General features: G+C 24.7%; 4 protein-coding genes across 4 annotated transcripts; all 4 read left to right on the top strand.

Moving 5' to 3' along the window:
- Positions 1-696: 696 nt before the first annotated feature.
- Positions 697-1,327, top strand: SRAE_0000063500 (Hypothetical protein; the record flags this gene model as incomplete). The annotated part of the gene is made up of 2 exons (XM_024646551.1): positions 697-862; positions 1,047-1,327. The coding sequence occupies 2 exons, from the start codon at positions 697-699 to the stop codon at positions 1,325-1,327; spliced, it is 447 nt and encodes a 148-aa protein (XP_024500722.1).
- A 36-nt stretch (positions 1,328-1,363) lies between these two features.
- On the top strand, positions 1,364-4,055 carry SRAE_0000063400 (Aspartic peptidase domain-containing protein; the record flags this gene model as incomplete). The annotated part of the gene is made up of 6 exons (XM_024646550.1): positions 1,364-2,006; positions 2,311-2,484; positions 2,609-2,799; positions 2,857-2,933; positions 3,637-3,692; positions 3,751-4,055. 6 exons carry the CDS (start codon positions 1,364-1,366, stop codon positions 4,053-4,055), a joined length of 1,446 nt encoding a protein of 481 aa, XP_024500721.1.
- A 4,287-nt stretch (positions 4,056-8,342) lies between these two features.
- Positions 8,343-9,122, top strand: SRAE_0000063300 (Hypothetical protein; the record flags this gene model as incomplete). The annotated part of the gene is made up of 1 exon (XM_024646549.1): positions 8,343-9,122. One exon carries the CDS (start codon positions 8,343-8,345, stop codon positions 9,120-9,122), a length of 780 nt encoding a protein of 259 aa, XP_024500720.1.
- Positions 9,123-14,064: 4,942 nt separating this feature from the next.
- SRAE_0000063200 (Transposase, ISXO2-like domain-containing protein) lies at positions 14,065-14,786 on the top strand (the record flags this gene model as incomplete). Its single annotated transcript, XM_024646548.1, has 2 exons — positions 14,065-14,608; positions 14,650-14,786. 2 exons carry the CDS (start codon positions 14,065-14,067, stop codon positions 14,784-14,786), a joined length of 681 nt encoding a protein of 226 aa, XP_024500719.1.
- Positions 14,787-15,511: the final 725 nt, after the last annotated feature.

Below are 15,511 nucleotides of genomic sequence, written 5' to 3'. Positions count from 1 at the left end.
GTGTTGAAAGACGAGGTTCTCTTTTACAAAAATCGCTATTATCTTCCTTCAAAACTAATCCCTCAACTTTTAAAACAATTGCATAAAATCACAACTCTGTAGCTTCAATCTATTCTATGGTACTAAACGAATGCTATTTTAAGAATTGTTACGAAGATTTGATGCGGCTTTGGAAAGATTGTGCTAAATGTCAGCAATCCAGAAGAAAACCACCAATTCGTTTTTCTTTTTGGAAAGCTTCACGACCACGCTAATTTATTCATCTGGACATTTGCTATTGTTTTGGACATAAAATTCTTCTTGCTGTTGATAATTGGAGCGATTTTCCATCGGCTTGGCTGTTGAAGAGTATAACTTCCTCTTCTATTATCTCATGTTGTAAGGAATATCTTCTCACCTATGGACCCATTGAATTTTTCATAGTTGATAGTGGACGTCAATTTATTAGTAAAGAATTTTTATCTGTTTTTCTTAATGTAAAAATTGTTCCACCTGAAGCTCATCATTGTAACGGAAAAGTAGAACGTCATTGTCAAAACTTAAAGAAATTTGTTCAACAAAATTATGGCACAAAAATCACTGATATCTTAGATGACTATCTTTTCAAATACAGATATGAGACAATTTCGTTAGGACAAGAACTCTCTTATCATAAGTTTTTTTAATACTATTGTTAATTTCCCTCGGATTCTTAATATGAAAACTTCTGAGAATGCTAATGAAAAGGTTAGACAATTTTCAATTAAGCAAACAGTTAAAGCTTTCCATAAAACAGGAACCAAATGGCGTGAGGGTATAATTATTGATAAACTATCTGACTTCATATACGCTATCCGTCTTTCTAACGGTGCTACAATAACTCGTCATGTCAATGAAATAATTAATTAATATTTAAAATTTACTTTATTTTATTTACATATATGCCATTTTATGATTTGTACCCCAAATTCTTCTTGAGAGGGACTGTCCCGAAAGGAACCCCTGTTTTATATCATTGGTATATTAATATTAAATAAAGATAAATCAGACTTAAAACTTTCTGACAGTACTAATTGCTCAAAAATTCCCCACGCATTTAGCAGCTAAAATAGCTGGAAGAATATCTCAAGTAATTAGAAGAACACCGAATCAAAAAAAAGTACGAGATGAACGAGAAATAATACCAAGGGAAGTACAGAATCAAACTGAAATGGAACAAGAAATTAACCGTTTCAAAGGGAGAATGCGAGAACAAGCTAATAAACGAATAAAGGAAGGCAAGAAAATCAATGCGGAAGATGATATCGAAATAGCCTTACTTGAAGCCCAAATAGCGAAAGCGGACTAGTTAATGAAGGAAACGATACAAACTAAGTATATAGCTATGTGTGTGATAAATGATTTGGATACTAATTTTCCAGCAATAACAGTATATCTTAACCGAAGATATAGGAAAGTTGCTTACATAGACGATGGAAGTACAACATCTTTAATTAGCCAGCAATGCTGGGAAAGTATAGGTCAACCACTTTTAAGAAAGACAGAAGTCTCAATAGAAAATACGCATGATAAATTAGAAATAAATGGAGTAGTAACCCTTGAAGTGAAATTAAGTGAAACTGTAATAATAAAAGATGTTTTCTATGTAGTAAAAGATTTACTGTTTCCAGTGATATTAGGAAGAAGTTTCCTTAAACAGTTTTTAGTTTATATTCATGATTATCGTAATAGAATAATCCGCCTGGGGAAGATAAATATTCATACCATACAGGAACGAGAAATGAAAATACAGTTAAGGAACGCAAAAACTCTGTTAATAGCTCCAGGGAAACAAGGAATCCTTAGATTAACTAGTGACTATTATGGGGACACAGGACTGGTGAAAGTAAAACTGAATCCGGATATAAATTTACCTGATGGTGTGATTGGATACAAAAGTGTGTCGCGATTAGAAGACGGACAAACTATATTTTGGATCATGAATTTGACTCCCAACTCTGTAACAGTAGAGAAAGGGGTGTCCATTTGTATGGCAGTGAGAATGAAACCGGATGATAATAGATGCTAGTGATACTGTTATTGATGCCAATGTTTTGAAGTTGTCAGACAATTGGCTGGAGTTACAAAAAGAAATTATCAATTTTTATAAAAAGGAGTAATTAAATTTATTATTAACAAATTAATTCATTATTTAATTATTTAAATTTAATCTTGAGTTATTGAAGGAACAGGATAATGCATTAACTTTATTAAAGACATTGCTAACTCAGGCTCCAATACTAGCCAAACCTGATTTAAACAGAAATTTTATAATACATACAGACGCTTCAGATTACGCAATAAGAGCGGTATTGCTCCAAGAAGATGAGGAGAAGCACCTTCGAGTGATAGCTTATGCGTCTCGTACATTAAGAGATGTTGAAAAGCGCTGGCAAATAACAGAAAAGGAGGCATTGGCAGTTGTCTTTTGCAGTACGAAAGTTTCACCACTATATATGGGGGAAGGTAACGGATATATATACAGACCAAAGAGCGGTAGTGGCTATTAAGAATGCTTAAAAAAATCAAACGAAATTGAGAAAATATCAACTTGCTTTAATAGCATATACACTGAATATTTATTATAAAGAAGAGAAAGCGAATGTATTAGCAGACTTGCTGTCAAGAAATACAACGTTAGCATTGAAGATTAAGAATGAAGATAAGAGTATGATTACATTATTAACAAAATTTAGAAACCCATTAAGAATGGAGGAATGGGAACTAGCAAAGGATGAGAGATCGGAATTACAAAAACAATTCGGAACGGATTTAATGAATGTAGGCGAGTTAATAATAGTAAAAATACGGAATCAGCCATATATATATGTCCCGAAGCAAAATCGCCAGCAATTGATAATGGATTGGCATGAACACCCTTACTTAGAAAGACATTTTGGGCAACATCGGATACGGTCCCAATACAGCAATATTTTTGGTGGGAGAATATAAAAATTAAGGATTTGTTTTAAAGTTGGTGTCCCCTAAAATAACTTTTTTAAAATAAAATTTTTTGCTTTTTTTTTTAGTTTTTCTAGGATAAAAAAACACGGCGAATCAGAAAAAAAAAAAATTTTGAAATTTTTCAAAAAAAATTTTTAAAAAAAAAAATTTTTTTTTACACTAAAAAGCAAAAAAAATAATAAAAACAAAGGAAAAAGAGGAAAAATGATAAAAAAAACCAAAAAAAATGAAAAAAAAAAAAAAATGAAAAAAAAAATTTTTTTTTTACTTAAAAAAAATTTTTTTGAATTTTTTTAAAATTATCAAAAAAACAACGCATTTTCATCAAAAAAGTCATCAAAAAAAGGTAAAATGATTTGGAAATTGATATTTGATCATAAATTTAACTGTTAACAAATTTAACAAACTTATTTACTCAAAACACTTCTAAAATGGCTCCAATTCCACCATCAAGTAATTTTAAAGAAATTTTCTACAACGAAGAATCTGCTTTCAAGTTTCTCCAAGATGAAAAAATTTTCAAAAAAAAAAATGGATTGTCCTGCATGTGGAAGCCCAACTTCTTTTAAAAGGGCGATACAAATTTTCAGATGCACAAAAAAAAGCTGTAGAAAAGCCGTAAGTGCCAAAACTGAAACGTTTTTCGCCTGCCAGTGCTTTCCGCTTCAAAAATTCTTCACATGTCTTACCTATGGTTGTGGAAGAATCCAGTAGCTTAAATAAAGGGTCAGTGTGAAGTAAGTAGTGCAACTGTTTGCTTATTTTTAGGCTATCTCCGTCAACTTGTGACGGATGCTTTAGATACCGAAGAATGTGTTAACGGTGGAGAAAGCATCGTTGTGGAAATACATGAAACCAAAATGGGCAAACGGAAGAATAATAGAGGGCATCTTGTAGATGGAGTCTGGGTTGTAGGCGGTGTAGAAAAAACGACGGAAAGAAGCGTTTTTGCTTTTCCTGTTGAAAAACAGAACAGTGAAACGCTACTTGAAGTCATTAAGAAGCACGTCAAACCTGGCTTTTTATTCACACTGATCTTTGGCGAAGTTACAATAGAATTGAAAATATTTTAGGTTTCAAATACTATACGATAAACCATAGTGTAAATTTCAATGATCCGGAAACTGGTATCCACACAAACATTATAAAAAGAACGTGGAATGGCTTTAAACTTCTGATTCTGGCACGAGGAGGACAAAAAAGAACATGAAGGTGCGTCTATAAGAGTTTGCTTAGCGCCGGGCAAATAAAAAAACCTATGAGCTGGCTTTCTTGATGTCTTACGAGAAGTCAGTTATATTAAAAAATAATTTACTAATTTTTAAATATTTTATTAATTTATTATTTTTATTTAACCAATAAAATTTAAAAAAAGTCTTTTTTATTTTTATTTAGTTGTTAAAATCAAATAAATATAAATTGTTTTCTTAACTTAGAAGAAATAACTTGAAAATAAAAAATTTTTTTTTTTTTCAAAAATTTTCAAAAAAAAAAATTTTTTATTTTTTTATCAAAAAATAAAAAAAATTATAAAATATATCAATTTGATGAAAAAATAATTCATTTTGACGTGTTTTTCAATCAAAAGTGGCAAGGGGACACCAACTTTAAACTTCAACCAAAATTAAATTTCAATGCGAAACATGTGCAAAAGTAAGGTTCCAACCAGGCACAACTAAAGCGAATTGGCAAGGACGTTGGGAACCCTCTTCTTTTCCGTTTGAAAGACTAAATATGGACATTTGAGGACCATTACCAGAAACGGAACATTATAATAGATATTTATTAATGATAATAGATGACTTTAGTAAATATGTAATTGTGATACCATTGAGATCTTCAACAGCAGAAGAGATAACTAAGCAATTAATAACAAGAGTTTTCCGTATTTGGTACACCACGATTAATACGAAGTGATAATGCGCCATATTTCAATTCTACTACAATATTGTTAGCATTAAAACAATGGGGAGTCGAAATACGATTTTCAACCTCATACAACCATAATTCTAATGGAGAAGTAGAACGATTCAATAGAGTGATTAATGAAGTAATTGCTGTTTATAAAGCTGAAAATATATGGGATATTATAGTTCCTATGGTAGTGGGAGCCTACAATAATCAGAAACAAACTACGACAAAGATGGCACCTAATCATTTAATTTTTACAAAGTATAGAAGTATGGAAGACAACTACCTTCACTTTCCGAAGTATATTCAGAATGAAAAATATCATCGTTAGGAGTACGACGAAATTCTGGGAAGGGTGAGGGAGATACTCCAAGAGAATAAAGAAGCAAAAGGAAAAGCAGAGAAAGATACTATATTCAGAAAGGGTTAATCGGTATATGTAAAAATACTAGATAAGGTAGGAAATGAAAAGAAAATAAAGAAAAGATACAAGGACCCGTACATCGTGTCAGAAATAAACAATTCCACCGGTAATTGTAAACTAGTAAAGCGTACGCAGAGAGGAAGACAAATAAAAGGCACAATACGAGCACATGTAAAACAATTAAAATTAATCCAAGAAGAAAATTGAATAATGATAGTGATTCAAAATAACAATTTTATTAAGATAAACATAATGAATGATAACGGTAGGAGAATAGCTGTTGTTGAAAAATTATTAAAGACAGCAGTATCATTTCAAAGAATTGGTTTAAAATTTGAAGATTGTATAGTAACAATAATTAGATCATAAGGAGAAAGTATCAAATATAAAAAAAATTTTTATTATACTTCCTCAATAGATGAAGTTCCAGAGTTTCTTTTCCTAGCAGCATTATCAAAAGTAGTAGATTTTACTAAAACCTTTTTCAGGAATTGTCCTCTAAATTTAGTGATTAGAAAATAAAAAAAAAAAATAAATAAATAATAAATAAAAATAGTTTTAATATTTAGAATCAAAATTTTAGTATTTAGTTTAATAATTTAATACTTAGTTTATTAATTAATACTTAGTGATTAATATTTAGTATTTAGATTAATAATTTAGTATCTAGTTTAGTAATTTAGTATTTAGTTTACTAATTAATATTTAATGATTACAATTTAATATTTAGGATTAGAAATTAAAAATATAGTTTAAAATTTAATATTTAGTGGTTAATATTTAGATTAAAGTAAATTACTAATTAATGGTTAGGTAATTAATTTGATTAGTTTTGTTAGTACTTACAATAATGTTATTAAACAAGTTAATACAGCCAGGAGTGCATTCTGAATAAAATTTGACCAACCAGTAAAGTACTCTTGACTGCAAAAATTAGAAGGGTCTAAGAACCCTTCTTTTGGTACACAGGAAATAAAATTCATCTGAAATTAGTGGTTATTAAAAAAAAAAAAAATAATAATAATAAATATAATAATAATAATAATAATAAAATTTAAAATAAAATGTTAAAAATAATAATAACTAAAAATTTAAAAGAGAATAGAGGATAATTAAATTTTAATAAATTAGTAAAAATTTAAAAGAAATAAAAATTTATAAAATAAATTGGGAAAAAGAAACCGGAAGTTACAGTAGAGAAAGTTATTTTATCACAATAGTGGATTTAATTCTCTTAGAAAGTGATAAAGAGAATAACAGTAATACAATGAATCGGATAATTAATGAAGAAATTGAAATACTTTATATGGAAATTAAAAGATTTGGGAATGGTGATGTAATGGAAGGAAAAAACGAAGAAAAATTAGTATAAAAAGAAGTTAAAATATTAAAATTTGTCAGTTTTAATTTATAATTTTTCACTCTCCTTCACTCATTATTATATCATTACGTTTATTTAAATAAAATTGTTTATTAAAGTCTGATCTCTATTTATTATTTATTAAAAAGAAGATATAAAATTGTTTATTATTAAGACTGCTAACTTGTAAAAAAGTGCTAGCTATCTCTCAGTAAATAGTAGCTAAACAAAGGCAGTATTATTTTAAAAAGAATCAAGATAACAAAAGTCTGATCTCTTTTTTCAAGCACAAAAAAACGCTAATTTTTGATCTTCTTGGATCAATTTGGTACATATAAAAAATCATTTCAGTTTTCAATATTTTATAAATATTCATATTTTAAATTCAAAAATTTGTCTATTAAAAATGTTTCTTTTGTGTTAAACGATGTGAATCTTTTTCTGCATGTAAATATAAAAAGGGTATTATAGTTTTTTTTTGTAATAAATAAAGTTTTTATTATTTTTTACAAATTTTAATAAAATAGTTAAATAATTCTATTTAAATTTGTCTAAAATTGTTATATTTAAAAATTTAGTTGATTAACCTAAATTACAATTTTTTGTTTCCTATTTTCTTTAAAAACAAATATACTATAAATTAACCTTACTTACAAAAGTCTTAAAATAATGTAATAAAAAGTTCTAAAACAAAAAAAATAATGAAAATATTTCAGATTCTTTTTATTTATATTCCAATTATTTAAGAACTTAGCTTTATGGCATTTGGAATCAAATATATAAAAAAGAGAATTATGTTTGTAAACCTTTTTAGATATTCCAATTCTAATTGAAATAATATTTATATTTATGATAAAAAAAAGAACAGTATATTTTTTATATTAAAAATTTACAGGCAAGTGCTTTACACACGTTTGCCAACAAAGCATTTTTTTTGTAATCTATAGTTTTTTTTTCCATTTTATCTATGAAATCAATAAAAATAATAATTTGTAACTATCTAATTTGTCGTAAAATATGACATTATTTTTACTAACAAAAAGAATTTTAATAATCTACTGCAATAGGAGTATTCCAGACAATGCAATTGAAAAAATAATAAAGATTTCACGCCTTCCACCACATACAGTAATTAAGAGCGTTTTTTTCAAGCAGAACATTATGATAACGATGGTAAAGAAAGAGAACTTGTTAGATATTTCTGATTATGTTGATGGTTTAAAAAGACTAAGAATTCTAAAAAAAATTGTTTACAAAGAAAAACCATTCAGAGTAGTTATTATAGTTAGAAATATAAAAAAAATAAAATTTTGCGAGGATATGTATAAAAAGGAGGGATTTACAACAGTTAAGTACTGTAGAACCTTAACCAAAGAAGAAAAGAAAGAAACCAGAGATATTTATAAAAAAAATATATACTTTGCTTTCATCACCACTGCTGGAAATTTAGTGGGCGTCGATCTAAAAACGTGTTCAGTAATTCTTCATCACGGATTACCGACAAACATATCCACATACTTCCAGGACATCGAGAGATTGAACAGGAGTGGTGGATTATCATTTTCCATATTTTAAAATACATCATACGCTGTAGCGTCGTTAAAAAAAATTCTTACTATAGAAAATTTTAATACGACATGCAGGAAATCGTGTTCAGTTTCAACAATGTCAGAAACCAGTAACAACCCGACTCCAGTGGAAAAGAAGAGATCTGATATAAATTGGGTTGTGCTAAGAAGTAAAGATGAGAACGGCTACGAAATAGTGGACATGGTACAAAACGCATTTTTAGAAATGCTAAATAAAGATACCAACAATTGTCTTCACAACTGTTATTTGATGTACTTGGACAAGACATATATCCCTAATTGCATTTATAGATGCACCAATTGTCTTACAAAAAATAGTCTATTAAACGAACGTTTAATTAGAGACGTAGTTAAAGTTTACACAAATAACAAATTTATAACTGGAAATGAAAGAGAAGATGAAATCTTAGAAAATTATCATGCCATTAGAACAATTTTCATGAGATACGAAGAAGAACGTAGAAAGAGATTTTTCAGTCCAAAGAAACAAGGAGAAGATAAGAGCAGGATTCAAAGTTTAACAGCAGAAGGTGAAAAAAGCGGTGAGCAAGACAGTGAGCAAAGTGGGACAAAAACTGGTAGTGCAGAGAGAAAAAAAATTATAAATATAGAGGAAATTCTTCATAAAAGAAAAATTGTCAATACATCTAAAAGAGTTGTAGATAAAATAATTCAACAAGATACAATTAAAAGAAAAAAAAAAGATAATATCCATGAATTGAATGTATCTACCGTAAAGAAGGAAGATGAAAGAAAAATGAGTTTGGACATATACAAACAAGAGTTTCGAAAACTCATGACAAATAAGTTCATGTCGAAGTACGTTATAGCTCTTAAAACAGCTATTAACAACTAGAAGACAACTTAGAAGTTTTCGACCGGAGTTTCTTTGGTATTTGTAGATAAGTTTTGTATACATTTTCCATATTACAATTATTAAAAATAATTTTATCATCACTAAAAATTCTTTTTATTACGTTTTGACAAAAAAAGAATTAATTAAATTATGTAAAATTAATAAAATATTGGTAAATGATTTGAAAAATAAAAGTATTTATAAAAAATATTTTAAAAATAATTAGTCTGATATATTTTTAAAAATTAGTTAATTAAATATTTTTTTTATTATATAATATTATATGATTATTAAAAAAAATAAAAAAGTTATCACAAAAAATTTTAAAATCAAATCAAAGGTGTTTTAAAAAACAAGTAATAATTTATACATTATATATTATTTAATCAACACTTTAATTTTTTCTCTATTTTTTATGTAATTAGATTAAAAATAGTAATTTGATATTATACTAATATGTTAACATAAATGTAGTTAACTAAAACAAAACTGTTGATAATTTTTTATAATTTATAAGTAAGTATAATCTTTCATTTCTTTTACTCTTTTTGTATTGAAATAAAAAGAAAACAAAATATTTATCCACAAAGAGTAATTTATTTTTTTATATTTCATTATAACATTTTTTTTAAAAAAATTGCATTTACATTTGAAAATATACGCATAATAATATTTTTGATATTATCTTTAATTTTCTGATTGCAATTTTATTATATATCATCACTTTAATTTTTAGTATATCTTAAAGTATATATAATGTGTTTCATAGCATATAAAATATTTTTTAATAAGTCTTTTATTTTTATAAAATTTCTTTTAAAATTTTCTATATGCAAATTTGTAAAATAATAAATAATATAATTAAAAGAGTAAATAAGTAAAAGTTTAATTTTATACATTGACATTTATCTCTTTACAAATATAGTTTTAAAATCAATTGGTATAAATAATAACATTTTTTTTTAAAATTTATTATAAATTATAAAATATAAAAAATAATAAAAATTTATAACTAATTATACTAATAAGAATTGTAAGATTATCATTATAAATTTATAAATATTATTTCTTTTTTTTTAAAAGAAAGAACACAGTAGATTTTTTTGTCAATTGATAATAAATGAAGAAAAAAATATACTCCTGATTTGAAACTAAAAATCAAAAATTTATACTTTATTTATAATGATATTTGTGTCAAATAAAAGTTTTAAAACTTTGATTGTACCAAAAAGAAAAAAAAATTCTTTCAAAAAATAACAATTTTACATTTACAAAAAAGATTATTTGTAACTAATTATTATGTTGATTTCTTTTTTTTAAATACTTTTTATTAAATATCTTTAGAATGGAACGTCCGTTTTTAGTGAATGTTATTTTTACTCGAAAGAACATCAAATACTGCATCAATGGTCTCCTTATTGTTATGTTTAAATAAATACGATTTAAAAAGTTATGACCAAGTAAAAGAAAAAAAAAAGACACAAAATTGGTAAAATTGTTATAAAATTTTTTTACACTTTTTCCAAAATATCTCAAGAACGGAAAATGATATAGAAAAGGTATAATAGCCAAAATATAGAGAAAAAATTGCTTATTAGAAATTTTTTCATTTTTTTAATAAATTATTTTTTAAAAGATATAGAGTTTCAAAATTTAAAAAAAAATTTTTGATATAAAAGATGTTTTTTTACTTTTATCTCGAGAACAAATAATTTGTCTTAGATAAAACTTATACAATTAAAAAAATTAACAATTTTAACTATAAATCAAAATATCTCAAAAACGGAAAATAATATAGCTATGGTATATTAGTCAAAATGTAGAGAAAAATATTTCTAGAGGTATTTATTTTTGATAAATATTTTTTTTGTAACGATAAAGTTTAAAAAACTATAAAAATATATTTTATTAATAAATAGAAAAATTTACATTGTAAAAAAATTAAGATTTTTTAATAAAATAAGGTATATTAAATTAAAAGCCAAATAAAGAAATAAAAATGATATACCAACCAAAATATTAGAAAACAATTGTAAAATGCATTAGCTTAAGTTTATATAAAATTAAATTTTTGACTTTAAAAAATTTTAATCAAATTTTTAGTTTATTTTTAGAAAGTCATTTATTAAGAAAATTTGTTTCGAACCAGATGCCAATTTTCATCTTTTTATAAAATCTTTATTTAAAATTTTGTTGCTTAAAAACACAATTGTAATTTTTGCTATCAGAGGTTTTTAACCTAAAAAAAGTCTATTTAAATTTTTAATAATTATTTATTTGCTTATATTTATTTTAAATTAATATTTAAACTATTTTTTTTAAAATATATTATTTCAAAAAAAATTTTTTTTATAAAATATATTATTTCAAAAAAAATTTTTTTTATAAATGTAACTTTTTTTAATCTATATTTTGTCGAATAAACTATTATAATAAAGTATTAATTTTATAATAATTTTGTAATATTAAAGTCAATATTTGCTGCTCCCAAGCTTCGTTGGCGCAGTCGGCAGCGCGTCAGTCTCATAATCTGAAGGTCGTGAGTTCGAGCCTCACACGGAGCATTCTTTTTACCTTCTTTTTGTTTTAATTTATAAAAAAACAAATTTATTGTTTAAAATAATGTTTTAAGATTATTTTTATGAATAAAAGAAGTAATTTGTTTACTTATTACTATAAAAAATTTTGTAAACTTTTAAAATGACATTTATTATTAATATATATATAACATTTTATGATATTTAGCATAATTTAATGTTTTTTTTTAAAAATAAATTGTTTCTACATTGTTTCTTTATTTATATTTAATTAAAGGTAATAAAATAATTAGTTGAATAAAAGCGTATTTTAAAATAAAAATTGTCATTGAAACATTTTTTTTAACTTTTAAAATAATTGAACATTTTATTCTCCTTAAAGAATAAATCGTTTTAAAAAAAATACCTTAATTTTTATTAATTTTTTTTAAAAACACTAAATTTATTATATTTTTTTAAGAAAATGTTATAAGTTGGAGGATGAGTATAGCAAAATTTGATACTTTACGTGTTTTAATATTTTTGAATAAATTAACGTTATTTTTTAAAATTTAATAATTTTTTAAATGTTTTTATAATACAATGAAAGAAAATTTATTCAAAATATTTTTTTGAAAAAAAGAATTTAAATTAAAATTTTATTGTTTTGTAAACTTTAAATAACCACTCTTATTAAAGATATAATATAAATGATATAAAATTTAAAAATAAGAATAAATAAAATTATTTTTTTTCATTATTTTAATATAAAATAGTATCTTCTTATATTGTATCTACTTTAACCTAATTTATATAAAAAATTATTTTATTACTATAATAAAATAAAATAAATTTATATAACAATTTAATTAAATTCTTTTTATAAATGATAAATTGCTATACACTTTATAAAAAATAATTGTAATTATTTAAAAAATTTTTTTATCAATTAAGTTTATAAGTTTGGTGTTTATAAGTTTTTTACTCTAACAATTGATTTTGTTTTTTTTTTTTTCTGTTTTATTCATGTCAAAAAAACAAACTTGAAACAATTTAATTAAAATAATTATGCATTTTTATTAATATTAATATTTTTAGTTATTAATTTACTATAGTAAAAATATTTACTAATTATTTGAGATTTGGCAAAATTAAAATCACAATAGATAAAAATTAAATAAAATCACCTTAGAATATTTCTGTTTACTTAAAAATAAAATATATAACAACGTTTATAAATAACACAATAAATTATTATTCTATAAAGAGGTAAATAAATTTTATCTAAGTTTAGAATTAAAGATTCTTTAAATAAATATAAAAAAATATTTATTTTTGTGAACTAGTTGTGATATCAATAAAAATTTTACTAAAACTATAATAAAATAATTGAAAATATATATGCACCTTGAAAATCAAAGTTTTTTAAATGAATATTTTCATTTCAATACATTAAGAATTATTATATTTATTTTAATTAAGAAATAATAATTTATATAAATCATTTCATCTTATAACTTTATGTAAAATTTTTTATAAAAAATTATTTCCTTCAAAATAAATAGTAACTATATGTTAAATTATAGTAAAAATATTAGTTGATTAAAACTAATAAAATATTTTTTGACGGAAGTGGGATTTGAACCCACGCCTCGATAACGAGATCAGAAAACTCAACGAAGTTGTAGAAACTACATAAGTTAAATAACTTGAGTCTGACGCCTTAGACCACTCGGCCATTCCGCCTTTTAATCCTTTCTTAATTTTTAATACAAATAAATTTTGTAAGGTAATATATATAAAATTATATAAAATAATCATTAAATAGTAATATTGTAAAACTATATTAAAAAATGTTTCTTTTATGTCATAAAGCTTTCTATAATCCAAAGAGAGTGTTTTATCGGATCTCTTTTACAAGTTGAGACCCCTCAAATATCTCTTTTTTTAAAAAATTTTTTTAAACTTTTCTTATTGTATATGGCTTAAAAGTAATAAAAAAATATAAAAAAGTAAAAAAATTTCAAAGTTTTCAAAAAAAATTTTTCAAAACTTTTTTTTTTAGTATTAAAATGTTGCAAATCAAGTAAATTTAGATCATTATTGGCACTAGAAGTAAAAAAAATAAAAACAAAATACTTTTTTCCACATAAATAAATTTTTTTTTTAAAATTTAAAAATAAAAAAAAAAACCTATTAATTATCGAAATTTCAATATTATTAAAATAATATTCTAAAATATAAAAAAAAAGAGACTGGAATTTGAAATTTGATCAAATATTAATTTGTTACGACAAAAATAAGCAAAATATTCCACAAAAACTAAAATGGCATCAATCCCTTTAGTAAAAAGCTTATCAATAATTTTTTTCGATGAAAATGCAGCACTAAAATTTCTACAAAATAAAGGAATTATAAAAAAAGATATGAACTGTAAAAAATGTGGCTGTCCAATGAAATTGCTCAAAGCAAAGTTGTTATTTAAATGCGGCAAAAAAAATTGTAGAAAAAGTGTAGCAGCGAGAAAGGGTACTTTTTTTGCTGCTGACCATCTTTCTCTTGGTGAGATTCTTCATATAGGTTACTTGTGGTTGTTGAAGACTTCAGCAACCTCAATAATGGTTCAGTGTGAGCTGAGCAGTAAGACCGTTTCCTCATTTTTGGTCTATTTTCGGCAACTAGTGGCAGATGCTCTTGATGAAGTCGATTGTGTGGTCGGTGAAAAAGGCATAATTGTCGAAATAGATGAAACCAAAATGGGGAAGCGGAAATACAACTGGGGACACTGTGTAGATAAAGTCTGGGTTGTTGGCGGTGTGGAAAGGACGGAGGAGAGACGCGTTTTCGCTGTTCCTGTTGAAAAACGGGACAGTGAAACGCTTCTTGACGTCATCAAGAAGCACGTCGCCCCAGGCTCGATCATTCACACTGATCTTTGGCGAGGGTACAATGGAATTGAGAAACAATTGGGTCTGAAGCACCATACAGTAAACCATAGTATAAGCTTCAAGGATCTAATAACTGGTATTCACACAAATACCATAGAGAGAACATGGAACGGTTACAAACTGCTGATTCCTTCTCGAGGAAGAACGAAGAAAGGAATGGAGAAGCGACTGTGGGAGTTTGCCTGGTGCCGAGCAAATAAAAATAATTTATGGGCCGACTTTCTCAACGCCTTAAAAAAAGTCGTTTATAAATTATTTTTTTATTTTTTTAAATTTTTAATAAACTTTAAACAACATAAACTTTTATTTTTTTCAAAAAAATAACATAAAAATAAACATAAACAACTAAAAGCATCAATAAAAAAAATTAAAAAAAAACAACTCTGTAAAAAAAAAATCTATTTTTAAAAAAGTTATTTGAGGTGTCTCCACTTGCACAATTCAGCCGTTTTATCATCTCTCTGGTATTATTTAAAAAAAATAAGGACTGAAAATTTAATGAAATTATCATTTAAATTATAATTACTTTATACTATTTTATTTCTTTCTAGAAACTTATTTACTGATTATTTAACAGAATTTTTTTATAAAGGTTTATTATTTATTCTATACTTGGAATATTTTACAAAAATCATATTGTCCTTTTTTAAATAATTACTTAAAATTTATTTAGTATGCTAATGATTGTAATAATTTATTGCTAATATTCGGTATGTTTCTTTAAGACTTGGGCTCAGGATTTATTTTAAGCCAAAATCAGAACTACGGATCACAATTATATATTATTCTAGATATTAAATATTAAAAGATATGTAAAATATCATAAAAATTTACAGAAAATTTTAATTGAAAAAGTTTTAATTTGGTTTCAACTTTTTTTTTATAATAAAAACAATGTTTTTAATTTATAAATTTTATAATAAAA

Source organism: Strongyloides ratti, scaffold srae_scaffold0000006 (assembly GCF_001040885.1).
Source record: "Strongyloides ratti genome assembly S_ratti_ED321, scaffold srae_scaffold0000006".
Taxonomy (NCBI): Eukaryota; Metazoa; Nematoda; class Chromadorea; order Rhabditida; family Strongyloididae; genus Strongyloides; species Strongyloides ratti.
The sequence above is the reverse complement of the archived record's forward strand: the minus strand, read 5'-3'. Positions and strand labels throughout refer to the sequence as shown.